The 20,210-nt window shown below is 38.6% G+C and overlaps 1 protein-coding gene across 1 annotated transcript; it reads left to right on the top strand.

The window, feature by feature from the left end:
* Positions 1-2,762: 2,762 nt before the first annotated feature.
* On the top strand, positions 2,763-20,176 carry LOC5575229 (glycerol kinase). The gene is made up of 5 exons (XM_001655585.2): positions 2,763-3,055; positions 3,128-3,805; positions 18,770-19,586; positions 19,650-19,754; positions 19,835-20,176. The coding sequence occupies exons 1-5, from the start codon at positions 2,978-2,980 to the stop codon at positions 19,942-19,944; spliced, it is 1,788 nt and encodes a 595-aa protein (XP_001655635.2). The 5' UTR covers positions 2,763-2,977; the 3' UTR covers positions 19,945-20,176.
* Positions 20,177-20,210: the final 34 nt, after the last annotated feature.

Genomic DNA, 20,210 nt, shown 5'->3' with positions numbered 1-20,210 from the left:
GCTTTGCGGGCTCGCACATGCGGACGCGTCGCTCGACGCGTTTACTATCGGTGCGGCCATAGTAAGGCCGATGGCATAGTAACGCGATGCGTCAAGCAGTGCGTGACGCGTTTTTGTAAGATTTTCAGATAGGCGTTGTGTGACGCGAGGTATGACATAGTGACGCGTTTTGAATCGCTTGGGGCACAGCTACATAATCGAATATCCACCAGAAAAATCAAAGGAATAAATGTCTTAGCAAGCTAGCTCAACATTTTTTATCATTAACAACATTTTAACTAAATAAAAATAGAATTCAGGCCGGTCATAATTCACGTACCTACGACTATTTTGACTATTCTCCCATGGTAAGATTTTTGTACGGAAATTAAAAAAAATAGTGCCGAGTATGACTTATCAATTAACAACAGGGGGGTCTGTCCCATAAAACTTTATCAAAGTTTCAGTCACTTGTAGCTGATGCGCCACTTGGTGTCCCATGATTCTTACATAATGCGACCTGCAGTAGTACCAAATTCCGCTGAAACCTGTCTCCAGAAATTGTAAACGATGGTCCTGCTTATATACACATACTTCACGATAAGCTTTTTAGCTAACAAAAACTATAAACTTAAAGTTTTTGCAACGAACGCCATCATAAACAAAGTGAAACAGCATCGGACGCGCGTGAAACCACTTCACGGAATGGTTCGACGCGACTGCACGTGCATCGCATCGCGTTCACTTTGTCATGTATACGCGCTGCACCATGCGTTTTGCATTGACGCCTGCCAGAACTGTTCAGACGCAAACGCGTCGCGTTGCGCATCGCTTGTCGCGCGGCGTAACTATGCCCTCGGCCTAACGGTGAGGCCATAGTAACGCGTCTGCGTCCGCGAACGCGATGCGATCAAAGGATTTCCTGTTGTTGATATTCTGCTTTGCGGGCTTTGTGGGTGATGGGAAAACGAACGATGAGTCGATGCCGAACTGAGGGTTCGGTTCACCAAATGAAAAAGTTGAATGCGAAAGAGAGCGGGGAGATATTTCGGGGCGTTTGGCTTCGGGTAGCTAGCAGCGGGTGTGATAATGGGTGATGGAAAACGAACGATGGGTCGAGGCCGGACGGAGGGTTCGGCTCGACGAATGGAAAGGTTGAAGGCGAAAGAGATGGGGGATAGTTCGGGACGTTTGGCTTCGTGAGAGCGTAGGTAAGAATGAAAAAAAAAGTCTTTCGATGAAAAGTCTCTCGGGAGAAGCAAAGAAGCGAACCGACCCGAAGCGGCTTCTGATTGATCTGAGTTCAGGTTCGCCGTTGCTGCGGCGGAACGGGTTCTTCATTCTGTTGACAGATGTATGTGCGATTGGACGCGTTTTGATAGTACAAAAACCTTGCTTCGGAGTCCCGAATTGTAGTTTGTTAATTTAACCGGAGATCTATAAGTGATTCGGAATAAAAAAAATGGCGAAACGTTACGACAATCACGTGAAGAAATACCCAAGATTTATCAAAAATTGGGATTTTTCGCAAACTGTTTAGCCAGCTGGCATACGAGGGGTCCACCAATTTGAGAAAATCGAAAGGACCACCCTTAAGTTTTATCGAAAACTAGCGATCAGTGACATAAAATTTGAATTCTAACGATGGGTGCCGATGGCGGCCTGGTTTCAGCGAGAATTGCTCCGATGCTTCTTTCTTGAGTTATGATTTTTCAAAGAAAAGGCTCAAAATGGCACATTTGCACATATTTTAGAAAATTGGCCATAACTTAAAAACGAAAAAAAAGTACATTTCGAAAATTTCAGCGATTAAAGCTTATGAAATTATCTTCTCAAAAATATTTTTTTGAAAATTTTCCACGAGTTGGAGCATAGTTTTTCCGGATTTTCTTTACGAATTTTCTCAACGGTGGAATTTTGTGTAAAACTTTTTCCAGTTATTTTTTTTTTATTCCTGAGAAAATTTGCTTTCATTTTCATAAAAAAACTTTGTTTCTATGATGCTTCGTTCTTGAGTTATGATTTTTCAAAGTAAGTAGTGTCAGGGGAAAACAAAAAATTTACAACTGAGTTTTCCGGGAAAATAGGCGACCCTGAATTTTTCTCAATTTTTTTTTTTTTTGTTCATATATTGATGAGCCCTGCCTGTGGAAAAAGTTTCATGAAAATCTGAGACCTTTCGGCTCAAACCCGTACGGAAATTAAAAAAAAATCCCCAAAAGACACTTTTGTCAAGGGCCTTTCTTAGCCGAGTGGTTAAAGTCCGCAGTTACAAAGCAAAGCCATGCTGAAGGTGTCTGGGTTCGATTCCTGGTCGGTCCAAAATCTTTTCGTAATGGAAATTTCCTTGAGTTCCCTGGGTTATAATATTACCTGCCAAACGATATACGAATGCAAAAATGGCAAATTTGGCAAAAAAAAGCTATCAGTTAAGAACTGTGAAAGTGCTCATTAAACACTAATCTTAGAAACAGGCTTTGTCCCAGTGAGGACGTAATGCCAAAAAAAGAACTTTTGTCAAACTTCAACTTTTGCTAGAAATCGCAAAAACGAACAAAGACTGTAGATTTCAATCCCAATCAAATTCTGAGTGGAATTAGTTTACCGTGATCTCTCCTGTTCGAGTTTTGCTAACAACCCATCGTCAGGTGGCAGCTAAATCGCTAGCAGAGAGCCCGCCCAAATTCACCCGACTTTGTTTTCGTTCATCAGCTGAACCGTTCGCCAAACGGTTCAGCTGATGAATCGTCCAGCGGTCGGCTCTCCCGTTACTCGGCTGTCAGTTTTCAGTCAGGCAGTCGGCTTCGCAAAAACCAAAACAGTGCACTTTTCCTTTTCCCTGCGTCTCGTCTTCGATTGTTTTTCACGCGCAAGAAAACGCAATGTTGTGAAGTCATCATTTTATTTTTGTTCTGGCGAATTTTGTAAGAAGCTGCGTTATCCTTCGTCCTATAGAATGTCCGGTAAGAGAATCAAGCAGTAGATACAGCAGCAGAAAATGAACGAACCGTCCCGCAGCAAATTTGGCCCGCTGATCGGAGTCCTAAGCGTGGGCCATTCCAACTGTAAATTCCTGGTAAGTGGCTTTTTCTTCAAGGTCTTATCTTATCGATCTGATTGCGAAACAACCTTCCTCTCACTCTCGTAGATTTATGCGGCGCGAAACGCCGAAGTGCTGACCTGCCATGAGGAACCACTGGAGGTCATTTCCTCGCACTCGGGCTGGGTGGAATTCGACCCGGCCCGGATCTGGGCCAAAATCCGGTGCTGCATCGAGCGGGCGGTGCAGAATCTGGAACTGCTGGAAATCGATCTGCGGGACATGGTGGCCGTTGGGGTGTGCAATCAGCGCGAAACCAGTGTCCTGTGGGATCGGGTCGGAGGGGAGCCGTTATGTAATGCCATCGGATGGTGCGATACGAGGACTTCTGGTTTGGTGGGAGGGTTGCTGACACGGGTCAAGGGGAAGATTAACTTCCTGAAGGCGGTCTGTGGGCTGCCGTTGGCGAACTGTTTCAGCGCGGGGAAGATCCGCTGGATGTTGGACAATGCCTCAGGAGAGGTTGAAGGCAAGGAAGTGCTGTTCGGGACGCTGGACAGTTGGGCCGTTTGGAATTTGACCGGCGGGGTCAACGGAGGGATTCACGTGACGGATGTAACCAATGCCTCGAGGACAATGCTGATGAATCTGGCGGATTTGCAATGGGATGACCGGCTGTGTCATTTCTTCAGGATTCCGAAGGACATTTTGCCGCAGATTCGGAGCTGCTCGGAGATTTACGGGTACATCAGCGAGGGACCGTTGAGGGGCATTCCCATTGCAAGCGTGAGTAGATTTCAATGCAGAGCTTTAGCTCTTAGCTCCAGAGCTAAACCCATTATGGTACCAGATCTCTTTTCAGAGTCATGGTCATTATTTTAATGCAAGTCTCTAAAAAGTCTCAATTTTCAATAGTTGGTCTGTAGAGTCTCTTTTTTTATCCAAAATGGTATGAAGAATTTTTGTATTTCTTCTTGATGAGAAATTCTAAAGGCTCTAGACTCTAGAGTGTGTTAAGTTCGCGTTGTGCGAGTGCGAAAAATTATTCGTTTCATCCTTATGGTAACACAGTTTTTTCCTTGGCGAGTTGCTGCCCGGAAGCCTAACAGGATTAATGGGCGGTTTCTTCAAGAAGCCTGCCTTAGCTCAATTGTTGTATTTTCTGAGAAAATGGTTATGATGATGATTACTATTTCGATACTCATCAGTACACGAAATGCTCCGAAATTACACCAGGAATTATCCTTAACCTTTTCTTCCAGGAATTCCACGACAAATGCAAGCAGTTTTTTTTTTATTAAATCTGGAGAATTTTTATTTATAAATTTCTGCAACGAAAAACTTCTGCATTTCTTCCAAGTACAGGGTGTCGACTACCTGGACTTTCATTTTTGACCTGAAGAGTCAGGGAATTTCACTTGAGGTCAGGAAAAATACTCCCATACCAGGGTGTCTACTACCTGGAAAAACCTGGAAAACCTGGAATTATCAGGGAATTTTGTTAAACCTGGAAAAAACCTGGAATTCTCAGGGAAATCAGGGAAATTTCTTTGTGGCAGTAAGGACTCCCCAAAAATATTCGGCTGCGCCGCTATCAAAACCCTCCTTTAGATGTTCAGTAAAAAGTTATTGACTTCCCAAGACATGATTGTCTCTATTTTTGATGAAAGGTTTCTGAAGTTTTTTTTTATCAAAATGGTCTCTAAAGTCACTTTCCATATCTTGCTTGCAGTGAATTCTGATGCTAAATGATGTAGGCATAAGAGAAACCTTTGGTGACTGTTACGAGACTTTTCAACTAATTCTTTAAAAATTTAATCTCAGATTTCTCGAGGAAAACCTTCAGGAATAATCCTAGTTGTTTCTCCGGAGATTTCCTCTGGGATACTTCCAGGGATTCCTATCAGGATATCTTCAGAAATTCTTCTAGAGATTCCTCTGCCAATTCTCTAGGTTATTCTCTCAGAGATTTTTATAGAAGATCTTGAGTAATTTATCCAGAATTTTCTCCAGGAAACACTATATGGGGACTTTCTTTAGATATTTTTCCATTAATCCTTCAACCGAATTTTCTAGTTGTTACTCTAGGAGATCTTTTAAGAATGTTTACTGTATTTTTTCCAACAAAAACCACAAAGATCAATTCCACAGTTTTTGAAAGAAATTGTTCAGAGGTTTCCTCTCAAACTCGTCCCTGTGTTTCATCATAGAATTCTTCTAGACTTCTCCAGAATTTCATCGAATGATTACAACTGCAGTCGAGTCTAGTACACGAAACTAAAGATTGCCTTTCAGTAGAGGTCGAAATACGCGTATTTGTCAAAGGATACAAACTCTAGTGGAATTAAATGGTATAGTATTAAATTCGGTTTTTCATGCAGTTCTTCAAAACATTTCCCATTAAATCCCATGGAACTTACAAAAGTGATGAAAGTTTAAGTTTTCAAACTAATTAACACTGTACCATTTTACCAGAAAATTATACACATATTTTTTTCTTTTTTTTCAATTATCCCAACAATTTAACAAGAAAATCTTCTAAAAATTCTTCAATGGTCTATGAGTTCTTCTAGTAACCGGGTGACTTAAAAACTAACACAAGTTTCATCAGAGTTTGCTTTAAAATTTGCTTTAGAAATACCTCACAAATTCAACATTTTCTCAAATTTCTGAAAAATTGCATTAACATTTTCAGGCAGAAAAGCCTAAAAAAAACCTGGAAGTATACTTGAACATATCTGTAAAGACTTCCTTGAGAAATCTTAAAAGGATTACTGTAGGAATTCCTAAAGAAATCTGAGTAATTCCCGGAGTCATCCTTAGAAAAATTGAAGTTGAAATCTTAAAGAAATTATGAAGGACATTTTTTAAGAAATCCATAGATGCATCTTTGGAGAAACTTCTGGTTGAATTTTTGAAGAAGCTCTAAACGGAAGTCTTAGAGGATGTCCAAGGAAAATCGATGGAAGAATCACTGGATGAAATCTTGGAGGACTTAGGTCTTTCTTGGAAAACATTCGAAAGAATCAGTAAAGGTCGTGTTTTTGACATATCTAAAACAAAATTCTTTTACGAATTCCTTAGAAAAATTCTCGAAGGGATTCCATGGGAAACAATCACTTCATGAACTCCTGGAGACATTTAAGATGTGAGCTAGCCTAGTGGTGCAAATTTCACAAATAAAGAAATCCATCCATCTATCCTAGCCTGAGTAAATCTTCGGTGTAACATCTGGATCTTTGGGCAAATACTTGAATTAATGTCTGGTGAAATTCCTTTTGAAAATAATTGAAATATTTATCGAAAAACATGTTTTACGACATGTATTTTAATTGTGAAATATTGTCGCAAACATTTGTAAGTATTGTTTATTTCGCCCTTTTATCTGTCTTGAGTATCCAAACTGCCCATGGATACCTTTTGAGATTTCTTCACTGAACGTGGGCCAAAAATGAATATGTAGTTCATTATCTGTTTTTTGCACAAGTACGCTGTAATCAATATACTTGAAGGGTTAAGCATACTGTATCACTTGAAGGTTCCGTTTAGTTTACAATGATGATCAGAGCTCTCACAAACGATATTAAAATGAGTCTTCTTATCAAATACAATCAAGGGTTTGTATCAAATACAATTCAGTTGACAAAGTTGACAGTTGAAATCGTTCCACCTTTAAATAGCTTCGACATGCATTAAAAAATTTGGAAGCATGAAACGAAATGAAGCAAATTATTTTGTCAATAACTTTTTGCATGTCTGAAATTGAGTATTTCTTAAACCTGGAATTATTTTGTAGAACCTGAAAAAACCTGGAAATATCAGGAAATCTCATTTATGTAAACGAGTAGACACCCTGCATACTATGTTCTAATATTAAAACGAGTTGTTCAACATGAATCAGATAAAAAATCGTTAAAAAGACTCCGACACGTTAATGCTTTCAGTGGACGATTCGCTCTTTGAAGGAAGCACCACACTAGACAACGGACTACCATGCAACGCCCAGTGGCACAGTCGATATGCATTTCTGACGAAAACTTTTCCGGACTGGCATCTTAGCTGCTCGTCAAACTTCAAGCGGACAGAACGAAAACGTAACTGTAACGACACAACAAGCGAGTTCCGAGGGGGCTGAAGGTGGAGGAATCAAACATGGATTTCGGCTTGTTTCAAAAAATTGTACACAAGCTTCATATACACAAGGTCCAGTTTACCCAACACATCTCTAATGTCTTCCTTTTCTGGTTTCCCTTGGGCTCTGAGAGATGCACTAAAAACAGATCTGACAAAGTCGTATTCGGGGCATTCCCACACCACGTGATTAATATCTTGATAGCCTGCATCACAGCTACAGTGATTGCTATTGTTGAGCCCTATTCGATGGAGATGCGAGCCTAGAGCGTAGTGATTGGACATCAGTCGACACATTACCTTGATAAAATCTCGACTGAGGTCCAACCCTTTAAACAATGGTTTCTTTGATACCTGTGGGAGAATGGAATGTAACCATCGGCCTGATTCTCCCGCATCCCATTTTTGTTGCCAACTGATCAAGGCTTGCTGACGAGCAATTGAGAAAAATACGATGAAAGCGATTTGTCTGTCATAAATATCGCCTTCCATAGCGCCCACCTTAGCAAAAGAGTCCGCTCCGTTCCGGGCAATGAGAAGGGATCCAGCCAAATCAAGGTGATGGTATAGAATTGTTTAGATAGAGCACTCAGTTTAGATCGTATTTCGCGGAGGAAATACATGGAGTGCTTTACCGGCCTCATTGATCGAATAGCCTCTATGGAGCTGATGCAATCCGTAAAAATGAAGTATTGATCAGAGGGAAGAGAGGCAATTCGCTCTAATGCATAATGTATAGCCGCTAGTTCTGCGACGTATACGGAGCAAGGGTTTTGAAGTTTATGGGCGGCGCTATGAAATTCAGTAAATACACCAAATCCAGTGGAATCATTTGTTTTTGACCCATCAGTGTAAAACGTTCTGTCGCAATTGACGTGACCGAACTTGCTTGCAAACATTTTGGGAATGTGCTCCGAACGGAGCTGATCTGGAATTCCACGGAATTTTTTCCATGAGACAATCGTCTATGTCTCTAACGTAAATGTTGTAAAGCAGGGAGCTTAAGCATTAGCCCTGGGGGAGACCCATGTAACTTATTCGTGAAGTTGTTGAGGTTCCATGAGAAAAGTTCATGTGTTTCTCAGACAACAAATTGTACAAGAAGTTGTTCAAAATCGGAGAGAGTCCACACTGGTGGAGTTTGTTTGAAAGGATATCCATACAAACTGCATCAAAAGCCCCCTTAATATCCAAGAATACTGAGCCCATTTGTTCTTTTTGAGCATAGGCCAGTTGAATTTCTGTAGAAAGCAACGCAAGACAATCGCTCGTCCCCTTACCTCTGCGGAAACCAAATTGCGTGTCTGATAGAAGGCCATTCGATTCAACCCATTTGTCGAGTCGATGTAGGATCATCTTCTCGAGAAGCTTCCGTAAGCACGACAGCATTGCAATCGGACGATACGAGTTGTGGTCCTACGCGGGTTTTCCAGGCTTTTGAATGGCAATTGGGTCCTAAAATTTTTAATGAAATCTTGTGTTTATTCAATAACACGAAAGAGCATCTTACTGCAACTACTTAAGCAATTTTTTCCGCTCAAATAACGGCTATATCATGTTTAAACTTTGATTTAAAAATTGGGTCCATAAATGAACCTTGACATTTAAGATCATGTTTGACGTTCGCTTAGTCGACAAAAACATCACAGGGGTTTTAGTTTTAACACTGGGGTTGTTCCTATCTGACATTTCGGAAGGGACACGGAAAACAAAATACACCCAAACTTTGAGTTTCAGCCAAGGGGTGTGACAAAATCTAAAAAAATGTTTTTTGGACTCAAACCAACGGAAAACATTAGAAAATTGAGTAAACATGTGTTATTGGCCTAAACTTAAGCGTTTGGCACTAAAATTGGGACAGGGCTTTAGGACCCTATAACCCTCACTGTATTTTATTTATATGGTGCAGTGGCGCAGCCAGAAATTGTTTTTAGTAACATTCGGAGTCTTGAGAAGAAAAAAAAATTGACCAGCATACACAAAAATCCCGTTTTTCAAACCCTTACTTCTTACTTACTTATGTCCTAAACTGAAAAACCATTAATATTGTATATTGTATATTCTCAGGCCCATGGCACGGGACGACTTTTAGCGTAGTCAACATCTCCATGTGTTTACTCATTTTCGGGTAATTTGAATCGAGAGTGCAATCAGAATGCAAAGTTTTGTTCAATGTTTATGATCCCTACTCGAGCAAGTGTCGCAATCAAATCACTGATTGCTTGCTTGGAGGCTTGCAGGATGCCTTTTAATGTTTGCTCTCTTTCCAAAACCATCGAAATATTGAATGTGCTTCAACTTTTTAGCACATTATTAGCTGATCTAACAATATAAAAAATTGATAATCAAACCATAGCAAACAATTAAACAAAACAATGGTCTTTATTTTCACAGTTCTTACAACTGACAGTGGGCGATATTCACTTATCGCCCGGGACATCCTGGCTACGAAGAACAAAACCTGGAAAACCTGAAATTCTCAGGGAATTTTATTCAACCTGGAAAAACCTGGAATTCTCAGGGAATTTCGGCTACACTCAGGGAAATTATTTTGAAACAGTAATAGATGGTAGAATATGTGCTTTTTGCGACAAAAAATCTCCTCAACCATAAATTTTGTCGGGTGCGCCGCTATCAAAACGCTGAACATGTCAGTCCTTTTAACGATTTTTGATTAATCAATATAAAACATGTTTAAACAAGGATTTAGAACTTAAGGTTGTCAAATTGGTAAAATCAAGTACAGTTCCAGTTGGGTGTCGTTCATGAGCAGTTGATAAGTTGAAAACTTAAAAAAAAGTACAAAATTGTTTTTTCGCCTATTATACAAAATAAATAAACTCCTGGTGCAAAATTCTAAAGGCTTCAGAGATACCTACAAAACCTGTTAGACGACTATTCCACAAGCTCTTAATTATATTTTTCTCATGTCTTCAGAATGCTTCAGCATTTCTAGTAATTTCTCCAGTGATTTCTTTTTAAACACTTTCATAAATTTCTTCAGGGACGCTACATGCGGTTTTTCAATGGATGATTAGAATAATTTCTTCAGGATTTGGTCCAAAAATCTTAAAGCGCTCTAACGCTTCCACAAAAGTTTATTCGTTTCGACACTTTTCCACAAAAACCTACAATAATTCCTAAGCCGATTTTTTCATTTATTCCAGGTATTTTCATAAGTTTTTTTTTTAAATATTCATCCTCGATTACTTTCAGGAATTGCGTTATTCGATGATGTCTATTATAAACTTTTCAAAGAACTCCTCGATAAATTTGTTTCTAGGATTCCTCATTAAGTTCCTCCAGAAGTTTCTCTTGGAATGTCTCCAGCATATCATCAACATATTGTTGCTGCTTTGATATTTTTTCTGTAAAATTTCCCAATCTACATAGATTTTTCAAAACTTTATTCAAGGTTCAGGGATTCGGTCCAAATACTTCAATTATTTTCTTCAAAACGTCTTGTAGAACATTATTTGAAGATAATATTTGTTTGTATTTTAGGATGAACTTCATCAAACATTTAGAAGGTCTTTTAGAGATCCTCGAAGGAATTCAAGGTAGTCGTACTTAGAACACACTTTTAAAATTCAACGCAGATTTTTTTTTTTATTTTTTTCAAAACAATCTTAAAAAATTGCTTGAAATATTGATAAATAACTAGAAAATATATAAAGATTTCAATGAAAATTGTTCAAAAAGCAAAATGGAGGAATTATTTTATGAATTTTTGAAGATACTCTAAACGGAAATGCTGGAGAAAGTCCTAGAGAAATAATGGAATAATTTTTGGATGGATGATTCCTGATGTGGTTACCTTAGAAAAAATCCAGATTGAATTAATGAAGGTACATATAAAACAATTTTTTTTTTGAAGAATTATTTTGAAAGTTCATGAAAAATTTCAAAACAAACTCCTGAAGAGATCTGCGGAGTAAAACGTGAAAGAAATATATAGTAAATCAAGCTGTTATACTGGTAATGTCATGAGAAATTCCAAAAAGGCCCTTAGAATCATACATAGAAAAATGTCTGTTCAATGTAGCAATCAAACTCTCATCTCGTGCTTCCTGTTAGGTATCTCTGATTATTCATAATATATGTATGGTCTCGTTTTTTTAACGAGAAGTGTCTAAAGTATTTATTTCTAATACCATCATACTACCAGCCTTAATTTCCCCAGAGAAAAAATGCAAAACGCTCTCCAGAAAAATATTGTGGGTACGTCAATGAAGTCCATACATCTGAATCCCATTTTAAGAGAAAGGATATGAGAAAGGCCCTTTCAGATCATTGGATAAACATTCTTGATTTTGTTCCTAGATAAATTCATTTTCGAAGATACTTTTCATTTGAAAAAACAAGTTTTTATTCACCTTAAATTAACTATTTGTATGTTTTGGAAAATTTCTTTAACTTGTAATTATTTTTTGAAACCTGGAAAACTTAGGGAATTTCACTTCTGTAAATGAGTAGATACCCTGACTGTGTATCGATATATGGTTGTCATGGGCCTGTATATTCTATATTGCAATACCAATTTGTTTAAATTTATTCATTAAAATGAAAAACAAGAATATCAAAAACCAAACTCCGGATAATTGAGCCTAAAATTCCGGATAATCGAATCCTAGATAATCGAGTCACCGGATGATCGAGTTCGACCTATACTGTGACTTGAAATATAGTTCAGAGACGAGTTAGTTAATTTCTGTAAAAATTGTCAAGCTTCGGTTTTCTTCCGCTTTTAGCATGCATAGCATAGCATAGCATAGACTGACTGTACATGTCAATGGTTGCTACTCCATGATTGATCGGAACTGGAAAGAATTGCACTACGATCCAAATGAATAAGGGATGGGAACCGCTTACTCTCGAAGTGCAATTTTAGCAGATCTAATATTATTGATCAATAACGGCGCCGGCCAAGTCCTTACAGTCAGTTGGGATGGGGAAGGAATGTTAGGGTGTAATGATTGTTGCTTCTAGAGACCGAGAATACCTCTGCATCTCCACAATCACCACGGGAAGGGTGTTTATTAGTGAGGGAGGAAAAGATCTGGGAGTCACCTCTGGTCGGTGATGCGATCCATAAAGCTAGTTTTTTATTTTTGTCTCGAGAAGTTTTTGGTAGAAGCTTTAAAAAATACGTCAACATCTAATGTCGAACAATTCAAAAGACGTTTTTATTAATGACGAAAACTGAAAATCACATGTATATATTTTAAATTATATGAAACAGGAATAATGCCGACACTTGTAGTGACGAACCATACATAGTTTGTTTGAAAAGTTTTAGAAAATACGTCAACATTCACAATGTCGAACAATTCAAAAAATAATTTTCAAAAAGAGAAAAATATATGTATATTGAAATTGTATAAGAAAAAAGCATAATACCGACACTTATAGGGACGAACCATACAATGTTTGTTTTAATATTACATAAAAGTTACGCTTTCAAGAAAAAATGTGTTATCATAAGCATGAAACGAACTCACCAGTTGGTAATCCATTCTCGACTGAACACAAAACTGACACTGACAGCAAAACTTCTTGGCGTCCCGAAAACAAACCGTCTTGCTTGGGCCTTCCCAAATACATACCCAGCAAGACGCTCCAAAACAGGAGAAAAAAAATTCTCCGGCGACGAAAACACGCGTGAAACCGTGAGCAAAAGCTATCGGACGACGCAAAACCGAACTGTCCTGCTTGGGCTTCACGAAGCACTCACTTCGGTTTTCTTCCGCTTTTAGTGACATAAAACTGAGAAGCAGTTATGACTCCCTATTCTATGCCTTAACTGTAATTAATATATTTTTGTATTCAATATTATAATATAAAATATTGTTGATTTATGAATCAAAAGACCTTTGGTTACTATCAATACATCAAACGAAAGCTTTCAATCCATGCTCAGCAGGGAAAATATAAAAACTAATCAGAAACTTTGTTTTAATATTGAAAGTGGTGGTGGCGAATACTGGACCACTTGCACCAGTATTCGCCACGATTTTAATTTCGATTCTTGAATTCGACACTTACGTTGATTTCTTATCGAGGGTGGCGAATCAGGAACAGGTGGCGAAAAATAGGTGCAAAGGAGCAAAAATTTTAAGGAAAATGATTTTTTACTATTATTTTCTGAGAAAATGTTGCGGTTTCCAAGAATGTTTCCGTATCATCTTAAAGCAATTTAGCGAACACTAAAAAATTGGCAACCATATATGTAGTAAAACGGTATAAAATCTGGGGTGGCGAATAACTGGTACATGGCGAACACCGGTACACCTTCCCTATCAAGAAGTTTCAAGAAAATCGCATCAGCGTAAACCTTCTGATAATCGATTAAATTTAATAACTATGTTAACTTAATCCTACAAATGACCATTGTCGGGTCCCCGGGATGCCTCAAATTTATGATAAAGTGCACAATTTGTGTCTCCACATCTGTGCCAAGCTTATGGGAACGCACTTTAGTGAACTATTATGCTCGATCTATACTTCTAGAGATTTGAAACGGTTAAGTACCTATCCAATCTAGAGCCGGTTCTTCAGGGCATTAAGTCCAAGTGGCCGCATCTGTTGTTGTTGAATATTAGATCTTAATTATTTATGCAAAATGTCCCAAATGTCCCCCATCTAGAAATTAGATATGTGGGCCAGTATACTGACAAAAATCATTTGAATACGTCAAGTATTCATTGCGTGGTAATGGTTTTAGTATTTTTGCTTTCACTCAGGCCTATACGGGTTAAATGATATTCCATATCTCGATACTGAGTTGGTTTTCATGGCTTCCTTGATAGTCGCTTGAACTGCAGTTGTAATTGTTCTACGAATCGATTGTTCTACGAATCGATATTGCCCAACTTGATGGTCTCTTTATTATCGGGTTTTGGAGAGCACAGGATATCATAGGAAAAGAACTTTTATAGAATATGAGTATGTTTGAAAAAAAAAAATATTTTTGCGATTTCTCATCGTAATAGGCTGTTTTTCATCACGCCAATCTATCATGAAACGGCCTACTTTCCTGCACTGAAGTATACAGTGCGGGAAAAGTCATTACCTAACTGAAACGAGTGCTGTAATGACTCATTACGCAACTGTTTTGAGTTGCGTAATGAGTCATAACAAAACACTTTTCAGAAATTGTAAAATAATGGTGACATCATTCCGATATTATTTTTGATACCCTCAAGTGGTCTTCTACGAAATTGCAAAAAATGTTGTACGTAACTCATCGCAGAACTCGATTTTTACAGCACTCGTCGTAATTGGGTCCTAAAAATTTTTAATGAAATCTTGTTTTTATTTAATAACACGAAAAAGCATGTTATTGTAAATACTTTAGCAATTTTTCCCGCTCAAATAATGGCTATATCATGTTTAAACTTTAATTTAAAAATTTGGTCCATAAATGAACCTTGACACTTTTGATCATGTTTGACGTTCACTTAGTCGACAAAAACACCACAGGGGTTTTAGTTCGACCACTGGGGTTGTTCCTATCTGACATTTCGTAAGGGACACGGAAAACAAAATACACCCAAAATTTGAGTTTTAACCAATAGATGTGACAAAATCTAAAAAAATGTTTTTTGGGCTTAAACCAACGGAAAACATTAGAAAATTGAGTAAACATGTGTTTTTGGCCTAAACTTAAGCGTTTGGCACTAAAATTGGGACAGGGCTTTAGGACCCTATTATCCTACTCGGCCTCGTAGGATAAATTTACGACTCGTGCTGTAAAATTCATTAGTAATAGTAGTTTACGGAACAAGTTGCAGAAAGAGGATTTTTAAAGCACGAGTCGTAAATTACGACGAGTGCTGTAAAAATCGAGTTCTGCAACGAGTTACGTACAACATTTTTTGCAATTTCGTAGAAGACCACTTGAGGGTATCACAAATTATATCGGAATGCATTCACCATTAGTTTACAATTTCTGAAAAAATGGTTAACTCAAAACAGTTGCGTAATGAGAAAGCGTTGCGTAATGAATCATTACAGCACTGTTTACAGTTGCGTAATGACTTTTCCCACACTGCATACTTCAGTGCAGGAAAGTAGGCCGTTTCATGACAGAATGGCGTGATGAAAAACAGCCTATTACGATGAGAAATTGCAAAAACTACTATTACAGTACTATCCTGCAGAGTGCGTTTTTAATGAATTAATTTCCGTCTATTTTAAAAGTCATCTTATTCTGAAATTTAGAATGTGCAGTAAGGTACCCCGGGGCAAGTGAGAATCTGGGGTAAGTGGGGCGTTTCGTCATAGCTCACTTGGGAAAAGTTTTTCATGGCGGTATTCTTCTAGGAAGTTGAAGATACAATGACAAGGAATGTATTAGGTTCAAAACATATTGTAATTTTTATTACCATGTGGTTCATGTAACTTTTTGTGGTGACAGAAAACAATTCCACCCGATTAAACGGTTTTTTACTATGCACATAAATAATAACAAAACATATTTATAATTTCGTCAATTATTGATTGTTTATGTTCTAACTTTTAATTAACAACTTATAAATTATATATTTTGAACATGTTTTATTCCTTTTTACGCTTTTATTGAGAAATTTTCAGGTAATATTAAATGGGAGGTGACATACTATTATATACACATTTTCTTCATAAAGCGTTATGTATTTTATGGTTGATCCCTTATGTACATCAAAAATGTACTCGAAATTAAAAATCTATGATTTATCAATCCTATTATTGTAATGGTTGACTTACTGATGTGGATTGACGTATGAAACTGGATGTGTCCCACTTGCCCCGTTTAGCGATGTAACTGCGTCAAATGGCTCATTCTAAAACTTCCTTCCAAGGATTTCACAATTTCGAAATTATTCGATCAGTTTCATGCACACACCAGCAAATATGTTGCCAAAATGTAATTGTGCTGTTGGATTTGAAAAATATTTACAACTGAAAATTTTATTGAACGATTCGTTTGAATTATCGTTTTTTAGTTCCCACTTGCCCCGCTGTACCTTAGGATGTTTTAGGAACTGAAATCTATTTATTTTTAATAGTACATATTTGATAGTTTATCAATAGTTACCAGAGGCGTCGCGTGGCCTAATTATCAACCTAAACACTTATAACACGGAAAAAAATCAAGCTAGTTTGAAAAAATCAAAATGTTTGTTGTTTTTCAAACCAGAAATTTGGTAGAGAAAAAAAACCTAGAAAATGTAGAGATCCCTGAAACTCAGCCAGTCATCGATATTACCATCAAAACATTGAAGTTTGATTTGAGGCATTCGAACTTGGTCCATTACGCCATGTAGAGTGGAAACAGACAGAATTGATTGATTCTGGATGTAATTACTCTGGAACATTTGAGCCTTATCCGCTAGAAACGATTTCGCATCGTAGTAATGATATTACATTCTAACGATTCTAACTTTTCAAGACGAACATTGATTTGAGAAGCGGAAGTATCATCCTCAAAGTTCCTTAAAAACTGGCAAATATTACTTAAAGATAATTTAAGCCCCTTCAGTCCCGTAGTCAACGACTTCAGGAAACCGGCATTTCTTGTGATGGGTTTCGACATGGTTGCTCGCACTAAAGTTGGCATGATGCTCCAGTAGGCCCTGTCGATTTTGGCAAATTTTCGAAATTGAAAATCCGCAAAGTTATAAATGGTAGCAAATGGGCCCAACGAAACCCTGCAAAATTAAAAATTCTAAACATTCGTTTAGCTACTCGGCAAGCGACTTGAAGTTTAGTATGGGAAAATGATTAAATCATTTCAAATAAATTTTATTCAGTATGGGGAAACGAACCATTTCAAAAATAAATAGATACTTTAAGGACGTACTAAAATTCTCCCTAGCTGATAATTTAGGGCATGAAACAGTAAAGATTTCGTTAGAACACATCTTTCTAGTAGCTCTTCAAATAAACGAGTTACAAAAATTGGAGGCAACGAAAATTTTAAACGCATGATTTGCCATTTTTTAATATGGCATCACGGTGCATTTTGAGTAGGAAAGTGGGTTGCAAAGCCGTCTTCCACATCACCGCCCGCTGGATGGAGGTTCCAAGTAGTTGTTGAAACTAGTTTTACTTCAATGTTGAACATTCTTACGATTTTTACTAGATAGAAGAACGATGTCTGCAGCAAAGTTGTTGCCTAGTTTAAGGACTACCCCTTGGTGAGCCTATTTTTTTGGGAATTCAACCGCTAGGCGGCGCTAGTGAGCATACAAACTATACACAAACTATACAGGAAGATTTTTTCTACAATTTTGTTCAGGTTGAAAATTACTGTCAATTAAACATTTTGTAATCCAAGATGGCGGCCTGAAAAACAAGATGGCGACTTTCGGTTCATGAAAATCGTATCTCAAGATCATGATCATTTAGAAGCATGGTTGTGGTATTTACTGATATGAAACCTTGATCAAACTCTTGAAAAATCCATGGAAATTTATTTAGAATTTACTCCAGAAATGTTTGAAAGAACTGTAATCTGAAAGGAGCAATCTTTGGATGAAATAGAACAGTTCCTGAAATAAAAAATTCCCGGGAACAATCTTTAGAGGAATTTTTGGAGCAATTCTTAGGAGAAACTGTGGATAATTTTTTGACCGAATGCATATGAAAATGGCTGGAAGAATAATTGAAAAATCGACGTAGAAACTGAAATAAATCTTGGTTTTCTTGTGAGAACGCCTGTAAAAAAAATCTTTGGAGGATCGCCTGGAGAAGTCTGTATGGAAGACTTTTTGGGATAGCCGCTTGGAGTGTTCATAGGTTTTCTGGTACAAATTTTGGAGAAATGCCACTGAGAATAAAGAGACGAACCAGCCAAGGGCTGAAAGTCTCGATAATAAAGACAATTCATTCATTCATTCCACTGAGAATCCCTTTAAAATCGCTAAAAGAACTTTGGACGAATATTTGGTACCGTGATGCTACCATATTTCGCGCACGCTTCTAATTTCGCTCACTGCTATTTTATCCATATTTGTTGATACATATTGGACTATATATTTATATGTTATGTAATCATGGCTGAAGTAGAATTATTCAAAATATTAGTCAACAAAAATTTCTTTTGCAAAATATGTTTAAGACTCAAGAATCCATCAGTCAATCATCAGCAATCATCAAAAATTGAAAACCATTTTTTTAATTCAAATTTGAAGTAATCCAAACGAAAATCTATCATCGCATTATAGATACCAAGTGAAATGCAATGATAGATTTTCTTGAACATCGCGTCAATTCTGAGCAAAAAACTGGTTTTGAAAATTTGTAAAACGATGATGGTTATTTTCCTCTTAAAATGTCAGTGAGCGAAATTAGGAGCGCGCGCGAAATATGGGTACTTTATGGTATTATAAGTAAAAACAAATATTATACTAGCGGAATTTTCGGTATGATCCCTGTAGGAGTCCTTGAAAGTATTTCAGTGTAAATCTCTGGAAAAAACCATCAAAAGCACTCCTGAAGCTATTCCCAGAGTAATCGGAGAAGACGTTTCGGAAGAACCTACTGAATCTTTTAAGATTTCCAGGACTTGCATTGACTTGTTAGAAAGAGACCTGCGAATCGATGTTAAAAGCTAATCATTTCAATATCTTCCAGTGCATGGGCGACCAGCAAGCGGCATTGGTCGGACAAATGTGTCTCAGCGCCGGCCAGCTGACCTGTAACGTCGACGAAGGATCGTTCCTGCTGTTCAACACGGCTCAGGAAATCATCGACTCGGACAATGGACTACTATCGACGGTGGCCTTCAAACTGGGTCCGAAGGCGAAAACGTTTTACGCTTTGGAAGGTGCCATTCCCCACGCGGGAAGTACTCTTAGTTGGTTGCACGACAATCTACAGTTACCAAGCGATTCCAATCACAATGGGTCGTTGACCCAGAGCTTCCTGGGTGATCCGGGAGGGCCGTCGGCTCTGCTGTCTTCGGTCTGCTCGATGAGTTCATCGTTTGGGGCTCTCCAGAGCGAGGCCAGCAAGTTCAAGAACCCAAACTACGAAGTAATTCTCGTACCGGCCTTCAGCGGTTACTACACGCCTTACTGGCGGTACAAAGCCCGGGGAATGCTGTTCGGCCTGACGCTCCAAACTACGGCCCAGCAGATCCTGTTCTCCGCCTACGAGGCCATCTGCTTCCAGGTGCGCGAAGTTCTGGAAGCACTCACCAAAGACTGCCGAACTTGGCCGGCCATTACGAAGCTGGTGGCCGGTGGGGATCTCAGCGAGAAGCCATTCCTGATGCAGATCCTTGCCGACCTGTGCGGGGTGAGCATCGAGCGGCCACAAACCTCCACACCGGCTTGCCTCGGAACTATGCTGGCCGCCGGTTTGGCCATGGAGATACTCACCCTGGACGAGTTCCGAGCGTGTTGCATTCCGCCGACCGATCAGTACTCGCCGGCCCTCAATTCTAGTCGTAAGTGGATCCGAGATATTTCGGGAAATCACCGTTCTAATGCCTTTCTCATCAATGTTTCAGATCGAGATATGAAGTTCCGTAAGTGGAAAATCGCAGTGGATCGCTGTCTGAACTTCGACTCCGTCTCGGAGACGGACCTTTCCAAATTCCAGCAGGAGGAACTGGGTAAGTGCACTTCATTCTTTTATTCCCATTGGCTACATTAGTCAACTTTGACCTATTGGCACTATTTCCTTCCCCCGTAGATCCGGAATACTCGGTCCGTTGTTCGATTCCCGGAGGGATCTACATAATTTCCTCCTTCGCCCTGATCGTACTGGCACAGATTCTCCAGCAGAGTCGATCGGCCTCCTAGTTCGTATTACCCGTAACGCGGTTTAGGTTTTCTTCGTTCCTTTGTGAGACGTTCCACGAGACACACGAGATAGAGGAAATGTTCGCTTCTCGCCTTGTTGCTCCTCTTCGAAAACTATGACACAAAACTACCATTTTTTTTTATTGTAGATATCTAGGAAATTACGACGCTTTGCTTCTTACGCTGTGAGAGAGAAGCAGTTTATCGAAATACATGTTGAACATTGTTGCAAGATCGAGTGAAAGAAAGAAATCTCCATTTCCGTA

Source organism: Aedes aegypti, chromosome 1 (assembly GCF_002204515.2).
Source record: "Aedes aegypti strain LVP_AGWG chromosome 1, AaegL5.0 Primary Assembly, whole genome shotgun sequence".
Taxonomy (NCBI): Eukaryota; Metazoa; Arthropoda; class Insecta; order Diptera; family Culicidae; genus Aedes; species Aedes aegypti.
Note: the sequence above shows the minus strand (reverse complement) of the source record. Positions and strands in the feature narration are given on the sequence as shown.